We start from the raw sequence: 9,937 nt of genomic DNA on the forward strand, positions 1-9,937 counted from the left end.
CCATGAAATCCAAAGAACACACCAGACAGGTCAGGGATAAAGTTATTGAGAAATTTAAAGCAGGCTTAGGCTACAAAAGATTTCCCAAGCCTTGAACATCCCACAGAGCACTGTTCAAGCGATCATTCAGAAATGGAAGGAGTATGGCACAACTGTAAACCTACCAAGACAAGGCCGTCCCACCTAAACTCACAGGCCGAACAAGGAGAGCACTGATCAGAAATGCAGCCAAGAGGCCCATGGTGACTCTGGACGAGCTGCAGAGATCTACAGCTCAGGTGGGGAATCTGTCCATAGGACAACTATTAGTCGTGCACTGCACAAAGTTGGCCTTTATGGAAGAGTGGCAAGAAGAAAGCCATTGTTAACAGCAAACCATAAGAAGTCCTGTTTGCAGTTTACCACAAGCCATGTGGGGACACAGCAAACATGTGGAAAAGAAGGCGCTCTGGTCAGATGAGACCAAAATGGAACTTTTTGGCCAAAATGCAAAACGCTATGTGTGGCTGAAAACTAACACTGCACATCACTCTGAACACACCATCCCCACTGTCAAATATGGTGGTGGCAGCATCATGCTCTGGGGGTGCTTCTCTTCAGCAGGGAGAGGGAAGCTGGTCAGAGTTGATGGGAAGATGGATGGAGCCAAATACAGGGCAATCTTGGAAGAAAACCTCTTGGAGTCTGCAAAAGACTTGAGACTGGGGCGGAGGTTCACCTTCCAGCAGGACAACGACCCTAAACATAAAGCCAGGGCAACAATGGAATGGTTTAAAACAAAACATATCCATGTGTTAGAATGGCCCAGTCAAAGTCCAGATCTAAATCCAATCCAGAATCTGTGGCAAGATCTGAAAACTGCTGTTCACAAACGCTGTCCATCTAATCTGACTGAGCTGGAGCTGTTTTGCAAAGAAGAATGGGCAAGGATTTCAGTCTGTAGATGTGCAAAGCTGGTAGAGACATACCCTAAAAGACTGCAGCTGTAATTGCAGCAAAAGGTGATTCTACAAAGTATCAACTCAGGGGGCTGAATAATTACGCACACCCCACTTTTCAGTTATTTATTTGTAAAAAATGTTTGGAATCATGTCTGATTTTTGTTCCACTTCTCACATGTACACCACTTTGTATTGATCTTTCACGTGGAATTCCAATAAAATTGATTCATGTTTGTGGCTGTAATGTGACAAAATGTGGAAAAGTTCAAGGGGGCCGAATACTTTTGCAAGCCACTGTACACAGACCATGTTTGATGGTATCCTACAGCAGTTTTTGCTTCCATTACCAGTAGGGGGCAGTGTGGCCATTGATTAACACCCACCAAGACTAAATCAGAATCAGAATTACGTTTATTTGCCAAGTGAATGCGCAAACACATACAAGGAATTTGGTTCAGGTAGATGGTGAAGCTACATCTAAATCTTATATACATAAAATACAGATGTACAGACAGAAATGAAATGAATACCATAGAATGTACATAAGGTGCAGTTCCAGTCTAGCAGTGTGACAGTTCAACTGTTTAGGAGGGAGATGGCAAGGGGAAAGAAACTGTTCCTATGTCGGGTGGTCCTGGTCTGCAGGCTTCTATACCGTCTGCCAGAGGGCAGCAGGTCACTAAACTAATTTCCGCTTGTGGGACAATAAAGAAATTGATTGATTGATTGATTGAAAAGTCTGTGTCCAGGGTGTGAGGGGTCTGTGATGATTTTCCCTGCCCGTTTCCTGGTTCTTGAGAGGTGCAGGTCCTGGATGGAGGGCAGTGGGGCGCCGATGATCTTTTCTGCTGCCCATACAGTCCGCTGCAGTCTGCACCTGTCCTGTTTAGTGGCTGCACCATAAGCGATAAATTATATGTGGTCACTTATTATCACCCACAGCAGCACGATTGTTTGTAATGTCAGCAACAAGAATCAATTTATATATGTAAAATATAATATAATATATATATATATATATGTTTTTTTTTAATTATCCTCACTTTGTTTCTGCATATATAGTCATATGCATGTGAAATACACAGCATGTTCTGATAAAGAGTAAGATGGCATGACTCAATAATTCCTGCTAATCCTCCATAAAACACAGCCTCTTACTATCCTGTCTTATTGAAAGAAACTTTTTATGGACAAACTTAACCGTTCTAAAGCTGAAACAACTGTTAATGAAAAATATCAGATATAATTTTAGTGGTTTATGCTCTTTTTTTTCTTTTTTTTATGTTTATAGTTTATTGACCAAAGTATTAACTAGTTAATTCAGTAAGTTAATACCAGAATAATCAGAATACCCTTTAAATTCCAGAATAACATAATGTCTTAAAAAACTTTGTCTGATCTGATAATTAATTGTTCAAGTCTGACTATTTATTGCTCTTTAACAGCTCCTACTAGCCAGCTGTACCTGCTAAACTGTTTGTCTTTTGGAACAGAACCAGCTGCAAGAAAAGCATTTAAGTATAAACACTGTAGTTAAAATATGAGCAAATTAATGCTGTAGGTACGATAATCATCCTATCTTTTTAAAAGAAAAAGATCTAGTTCAACTCTTCTTTTGTAATTTTTCTTACTTATTGAAATCATAGAAGCTTACTGAGCAAGTTCAGACATGTAACCGAGGATGGAATGACCAAATTTGGATTAGAGGACACTCGGAAATCTGTGGTTTTTGGTGGAAAGCCTTAGGACTGCTTTCCTTCCCGTTTTCTATAATAAACATAACTGTCAGCACCAGGGAAAAGGGAAGACTAAGATACGTGTCAAAATTAAAGATTTCTTTGTCATCGTAAAAATATATACATATATATATATATATGTATATATGTGTATATATATATACGTACATATAAAATAATAAAATTCTACACACTACCTCGAAATAAAACACAGATTAAGTAATCATCAAAACACATACATATACACCTCAAGATGTTCACATATGTTTAAGATGTGAGTAAAAGGAGTAAAGAAAAATGATGATACGGACAGCGAGACAGTGGTGAGGTGTACAGTAGGAATAACAGATGGGTTCAAAGCGGGGTTGGGATCACATCAGGGATCGACTCTGAGCACTTTCCTGTTTGCAGTGGGGATGGACTGCTTAATAAGTGCCAGCCCATTTACCAAGTCAGTAGAAGCAACACAGAGAGTTCCCCTCCTACAGGGCAGATGATGTCTTTGCAGTCAGTTTGTCACTTCGTTATTTACTTTATGTGCGTAATCAGAGTGTGGTTTGTGTTAAAAATGTGGGTGGGGGGTTTGTTTTTGTTTTTCCCATGTAAATCCCCTATCCCCCACAGCAAACTGAACCCTGCATGTAAAAACTAAATAAGAGTAATAGCCACGAACACGAGTGCTGAAGTCCTCTGTCAAAGTCATAATGAAATCACGTCAAACGGAAATGCAGTGTCATCCAAGTCATCCTGTCCATCGCCCTGATGTAAACAGACGCTATAGAAAAAACTAATACGGAATTCACCCAGTCAGTATGGCCTGCTTTCTCCATTCATGAGATAAAAGCTACAAGTCTGCTTCAAGAAGATCAGTTTTCTCCACCTACAGGATCCTCTGATCAGCTTCTACAGAAGCCATACAGCTGTGCATTAAAAGCATTACAGTTTTAACTACAGTTCTCTGCTATGGCTGTCATTACCTGTCAGATAATGCAAGGACTGTTTGTAATATTGAACAGCTTTATTGTTTCCTAAAAACAGAGATCAAGACAAGTGGCTGCAGCAAAGTGGTCTGTCTCAATCCCATCACAGCTCCCATTATTGGCTACAGGATGCAGAGGAAGAACCCACCCTGTGTTATATAAGATTTATTTCCTTATTTTATCAAAGAAAGTTGGAAACGCGAGTTTCTGAAAGTAAGCCAGGTGAAAAATATGGGCTCAATTTTGAGTTTTTTTCATTTTTCCACCCAGATTTGAGACAACAGTGACTATGCCTTGTCTTTTAGAGCCTATTCCCTGTTTCAAAACTGGTTACTTTGAAGTATTTGCTGAGGTAATTAATTCTTTTAACCATTATCCACTGTATGTGTGTTAATACAGGCACGCACAGCAGCCTTCAAGGTGGACTGCTTTTAAACTCCAGCTCATAAAGAGCATCTCTTCTTTAGACCCAGCAAATAGAAGCAACTATAGACATTTCTCTGTGAAGGTTCCTTTCAGTCATCCAAATCCTTGAAAGGTAGTTGTCAAAGAAAAGCGTCTGGACTTCTTTGAGTTGCTTGAAGAGTTTCACCTCTCATCCGAGAAGCTTCTTCAGTTCTAAGGTCAAATGGCCGAGAGTCCCAGATTTAAACCCAGTGGGACATCCCCCAGTGAAGGTTACAAATGACCTTCTGGTGATCCTCTGACAGTGGACTCATCTGTGTGCTTGTGTGGGACCTAATCAGCCAGGGCTGCGTTCGTGAGCCCATTGTAAAATCCTATTAGGCGATTAGAACATGTCATGTGGTATTCCAGGTCAGATGGCCCAGGATGGTTTGTATCATATTCGTCTGGGGAGGGAACTCAAAACTGTTTATAGATGGAGTCAGTTGGTGTCACACACCACCGCCTCAATTCAAAGATGAGTTCCACAGGGTTAGATGGCCTCTTTCACCAATTTCAAACCATCTGTCCTATCTGTCCAAGGCAGCAACATTGAATCCTCATAGCATAACCTTTATCCTGCTAAGATGCAGATGGACTGCTGAGTCTTGTCCTGTGGAGGTGGCTCTTCTATGTTGTGCCATGCGCTTGTGAAGTGGCTGGAATGTCTCTCCAATGTAGAGGTCTGGGCATTCCTCGCTGCACTGTCCGCTATACACTGCGTTGTTCAGATAAAACTTTGGGTTTTGTCTTTCGGGTGAAAATCTTTGAAATATGGTATGTTGCAGGGTCTGACTCTACACTGGCATGTCGTGGCCTCCAAAATGCTGTGAGGAACCTCTGATACACCGGCTACATAGGGATGACAATGTCCTTCAATGTCTTTCTTATCCTCCCTCGCTGGTGTAAGATCTGCTTTCTTGCCTCTTTGCTGACTTCTCTAAAATTAGAAATATCCTGTTTCAGTGCTTCCTTTACAACTACTTCATTCTTTTATTACTTCAGGCTTGAGGACATGTTCTGCCCTATGGTCAGGATGTCCTAAAACTCGCTGAAAAGTGTTCCAGAGGGTGATCCAAAAGCTGCAGTAAGGGTCCTGTGTGGGACTTCCGAAAGAGACTTCATATGTTGAGGTTGCCTTCTCTTCATTGGCTTCCTGTTAAATCCAGGAAAGGAATTCAAAATCCTTTGTGTCTTCCATACAAGGTGAACTTGATAATTCAGGCCACATCATTATCTTAAAGATTCCACTTAGTACCTTGATTTCACCCAGGTGTCGAGCACATATCTGTACCAGTGGCTGGGTACTCCTCCTGAAAGAGCCTACCTTTTGTTCCTTCCTCCATTTAAAGGTTGGCTAATGGTGACAGGGCCCATGGCACAGCCATGTTTTTCTCTGTAGAAGCCAGCTTCCATTTGAAGATTTGTGGTAGACAGACAGGTCTAACAGTGTGCAAATTGATCGGCTGTGAAGTTGGTCCTGTCTTCCAAGGAGCTGTCTTCTTGGGCTGGACCAGGTGACTCTGACTCCTCCCTTAGTTATGCAAGCAAGAGAGAGACTACATCAAAGGACACCATGGTTTCATCTGATCCAGGGTAATTTCCTTTCGGTGAGTCGGTGGAGTTCTTGATGTGGTGTGGGGTGTTCCCACTTAATAGAGGTGCAAGCATGGTATCATATTTCGCTGTTATAAATGGCTGAGTCTATGCACAGCATGTCTCTGATCCTGTTCCTTGTGGATCTTAGGACCCATAAATGCAGGGTATGGCCCCGCCCTCCCTGAGCCTGGATATTTGCCGCGGTCAGGTGATTTTTCCTGTTAAAGGGAAGGCAAGCTATAACTTTCTTTCGTAGCTGCTTTGCTTGCTCATAAAGGGGTCATAGGTGATTGTCACTGGGTTTTTGATCTGTATTTAATTGTTGTGTTTTGAGTTCTGTCCAAGATAAAACGCCCACTCACATCCTTTTGTTGTGACCTCAGGAATTATATAACAAATTGGGGCCAGGTTTCAAATGGGCTGACCCGAAACCTCAGCCTGATTCCTGTCCCACACCCGTTATTGGTTACTTTGGATATTTTGATTAGAGGTATCCACCAGGGGTCCTTTTAACCTCATTGGGGGATACTCCCACTGTTTAAATGTGTGTTTTGACCTTAGAACTGAAGAAGCTTCAAGGATGAGAGCTCTCAACTCTTCAGCTCAACTCAAAGAGTCCAGACATCTTTCTTTATTACAAATAGGAACAACTACAGACATTTGTTTTAATTTGAAATAATTTTAAATGCTTTCTAATGTCATCTCTATATTACCGTATATATTTATAACCAGTGATGTTTATTTTTTCTGTTTTGCCTTTTTAATATAAATTTCTGCCTATGCTATGTGCTTGCTCTTTGCAGAGACACACGGTATATCTCCATGACGAGAGTAATACAGCTGAGACTTGTATGGTGTTTGTCATAAATGAAATGACTGATCCCATCATGTATCCACAGTCTTGATGTTATGTGATTTTCTTTGCTCAGTTAAAACTCCCTCACTTGACTTCACTGAACACATCCATAAAACAGAGAAGTAATGCTTTGAGAACACACCAAACCCAACATTTGAATGCAATAACAGCTGTTAACAGTTACACTGCTGATGGAAAAAGTAAGCAATTTGACATCATTCTTCCCTCCTGAACCACTTATCAGCCATCTTCTTAGGATGTCAGTGACTTTCTTGAGGTTATTCCAAAGCATTTAAGTTTGGGCTCTGTCAGAGCTCTCAAAGTGTCGTTCTGTAGTGGATTAACTTCAGTCTTTACAGTCATTCTCCTGCAGCGAACTTCTACTGAGCTTCTGGCAAAAGAAACCACAAAGCATGATGCTTCCTCCTGGGGTATTTTCATGTTGCTGTGAGGTCTTCCCATCTATGTCTCATTTTTGTCAATCTACTAAATCATGTGAGTACTGTTGTAATGTGTCCAGCAGTTGCATGCAAGCTTCAGATGCATTTTTTAGCTTCATGGTGTATGTGCAACCCTGAATTAGGATTTATGTGAGGTGGACGTTTGAAGAGACAAGTCAAATTATTCCTTTAAATCTCTCTTATTCTATTTGCCTTTTTTAGCTCACAGCAAAGCATCTGTAATACATGACTAATAACAACTGGTTTAATGAAATTGTGGATATAAACTCCTCTGACTTCTCTCTGTTTGGGAGGCATAGACCTTGAAAAATAGAAGAGACTTGATTTTTTTAAACGATAACTTTATTTTTAAAATTGCGTTAGAAGTACTTAAGCTTAGGTTAGACAACTAATTGCTTCCACAACTGAATGATTTTTAAATATGAACAAGAGCACAACAAAAACTGTGTAATTACATTGAATACATGATGATGTTTTAACCCAAATTTGTACACGAAGATAGAGCATCTCAAAATGTTTTCATGTCCTTGTAGCGAGAATCAAAATCTCATGATGTAGCAGACAATAGTGTGTTATTTTCAGATTCATTCTGCCCTCTAGTGGATGCTTTAAGTGACTGCAGTGCATATTCAGTCAAAGGAATGTGTCACCTTGCATGACTGGTACACCAACCTCTTGGGGTGTTAATCTGAAATAGCACAGGAAACTGCCTCCCTAACAGCCATGTCATACATTTACATGAGCTCAGAGATCAGTATTGCTCATCGAAAAGTTTTCACCGTCCAACACTTAAGTACAAGTGCTTAAAGTGTATGCCATGTACCTAACTTAACCCGTCTGTGGGTCTTCTCTCATTGATTGTTTGAAAAATATTCTCTAAATGAAGGATTTGGTAAGGACATTGCACGTTACCTGAAATATTTTGTGAAACTGGTTAACAAGTTCTAAAGGCACTGAAATAACTTTAAAATCCATTCAGTGAAAGTTGCATGGCGAATTTTAGTTACAATGTTGCAATTTGACTAAAGCAATGTAGACAACAGCGTTACATTACCCTGAAATAAATTCATTTACTTGTCCAAAATGCAATATATGTATATTTTAGGTCATTAATTTGTTTACGCAGGAGATTTGTTGCAGTGAATGAAACAAAACATGTTTTTGTAAAGATTTATTGAGAGACTGAAGAAATAATCAACATTTGCCTCAAATCTGTTCTTAATACAGTTTTAATACAGGAGTACTGAATTTAAACCTGAGGCTGAAGAAGTTAAGAGCAAACAGTAAAGCAAAGGCATTACACATTTTGTCGGTTTTTCAAGGGACAGTGCCCTCAGCGTTAACTTGATTATAAATGCTTGAGTATCTTTATAACAAATGTATAGGCACACTGGGTAATTCTGCATGGCGATTTCTTTACTTCCAGCTGTCTAAGGTGACAACCTGGTTTTTGCTAATAAGCAGTGAAAGCCTCTGTTGCAGATCCACTTCCATCACGACCTGAAGCGTTTCCAGCTTTCTTCACTGAAGTTTTTCCTCCAACCGAGCCACCCTTGGACATGTTCTTCAGTTTTGCGCTAAAAAATAAGTAATTCTCACATGTGATATCCCCAAAACAAAGCCCCATTCATTCAAATTCATTATGCTTTTCCAGATCTTCAGGTGAGCATCTAAGCAGCCCCTAACTGACAATTTAAAGTGAGTAAGCATGTCATACCTGAGTTGTTCGAGGAGTTTTTTCACCCAGTGAGCTTTTGGGTCTGCACACACCTGCCTATTTGCAACCGTGTAGAAACTATAACAGTGAAACACATCATTAGAGTAACATAGAGTAACATAGTACTGAAGCGTATTCATTTATGCTGCATGTATATGTGTTGGTATATGATAAATAATATCATATGCCAGAGTCTCTGCTCGAATACTTTAATAACTCAATTTAAGGATTTTAGATTTTAAAATATAATGTAAAACCTAAAATGATTTAAAACCTATGATTCATTTTGATTTTAATATGAATCAAAAGTTTTGTTGGATTAGACTGATTCAGAATAACTGCAACTTTAATTACATTTTTATTCATAATTTAACAAAAACTGTTAAAAATAAAAGTCTTATTTTTATTTCACAAGAATCTGCAGAAATGACTTTTATACTTCTTGCCACCATTACAAAAAAAAAAAAAACTACCAGTGTCTTTGGAATATTTTGGAATAGATCCAATCCACCCCGTTAGTCCCCACCAGTCCACTTGCAAATGTTTGGAATGCTATGACTGTTCTAGTCCAGTATTATAATGAGTGATTTAGAGGTTGCAGGCAAAGTTGGATGGCTTGGAAGAGAGTCTTACATGATTGCCTCAATGCGGCAGTATTCAGTAGCCAGTTGTTCTCTGTATCCCTTGATGCGATTGAAGGACACTTGCGTCTTACTGTAGCTGGTACAGCAGGCTGTACGGGCACCTAATGCACACACAGACACAGATGCAAAGGCACCAGATCATTAACATGTCATCTTTGAGTCTTTATGTCATATTTTCATTATTAACTGACCAAAAGTTAAATGCAACAAAATAAACTTACATTCGGCTGGAGCTGGACTAAGTATGCCCAGTATGAAGCAGAGGAGAAGAGCCGTCAGGGTGATTGTACCTCTCAGAGCCATGTTGACAGTGCAAAAAGAGTGGCAGGGGACTCACTGACTACATGGTCTCTGCACATATATATATACTTTTTCCACTACTGATGTTTTTGCACCTTGCGGCTCCTAAATTGAGGACAGGAAGCCCACTGTTGCATCATGTTGCAACTTTGCATCTTCATTACCAATTTAGTCATGTACCCAGCTATTACGCAACACTAGGATTTGTTTATGTGGGATGATATGGGCCTGGTGCTCTGATTCAGTTAGTTCATATATC

The 9,937-nt window shown here is 39.9% G+C and overlaps 1 protein-coding gene across 1 annotated transcript; it reads right to left on the reverse strand.

Moving 5' to 3' along the window:
• Positions 1 to 8,173: 8,173 nt before the first annotated feature.
• Positions 8,174 to 9,733, reverse strand: LOC116332049 (C-C motif chemokine 20-like). Its single transcript, XM_031754904.2, has 4 exons — positions 9,600 to 9,733; positions 9,368 to 9,479; positions 8,735 to 8,812; positions 8,174 to 8,594 (listed from the first exon to the last, which is right to left on the reverse strand). The coding sequence occupies exons 1-4, from the start codon at positions 9,679 to 9,681 to the stop codon at positions 8,471 to 8,473; spliced, it is 396 nt and encodes a 131-aa protein (XP_031610764.2). The 5' UTR covers positions 9,682 to 9,733; the 3' UTR covers positions 8,174 to 8,470.
• Positions 9,734 to 9,937: the final 204 nt, after the last annotated feature.

This window comes from Oreochromis aureus, linkage group 18 (genome assembly GCF_013358895.1).
Source record: "Oreochromis aureus strain Israel breed Guangdong linkage group 18, ZZ_aureus, whole genome shotgun sequence".
Taxonomy (NCBI): domain Eukaryota; kingdom Metazoa; phylum Chordata; class Actinopteri; order Cichliformes; family Cichlidae; genus Oreochromis; species Oreochromis aureus.

What these genes read in the sequence shown, in the direction of transcription:
- LOC116332049 (XM_031754904.2), bottom strand. Translation starts at nt 9,681, where the DNA reads ATGGCTCTGAGAGGTACAATCACCCTGACGGCTCTTCTCCTCTGCTTC. An exon ending in TAGTCCAGCTCCAGCCGAAT is followed by an intron (nt 9,480 to 9,599) that starts GTAAGTTTATTT and finishes TGTGTGCATTAG; the next exon opens with GTGCCCGTACAGCCTGCTGT. An exon ending in AAACTCCTCGAACAACTCAG is followed by an intron (nt 8,595 to 8,734) that starts GTATGACATGCT and finishes CTTATTTTTTAG; the next exon opens with CGCAAAACTGAAGAACATGT.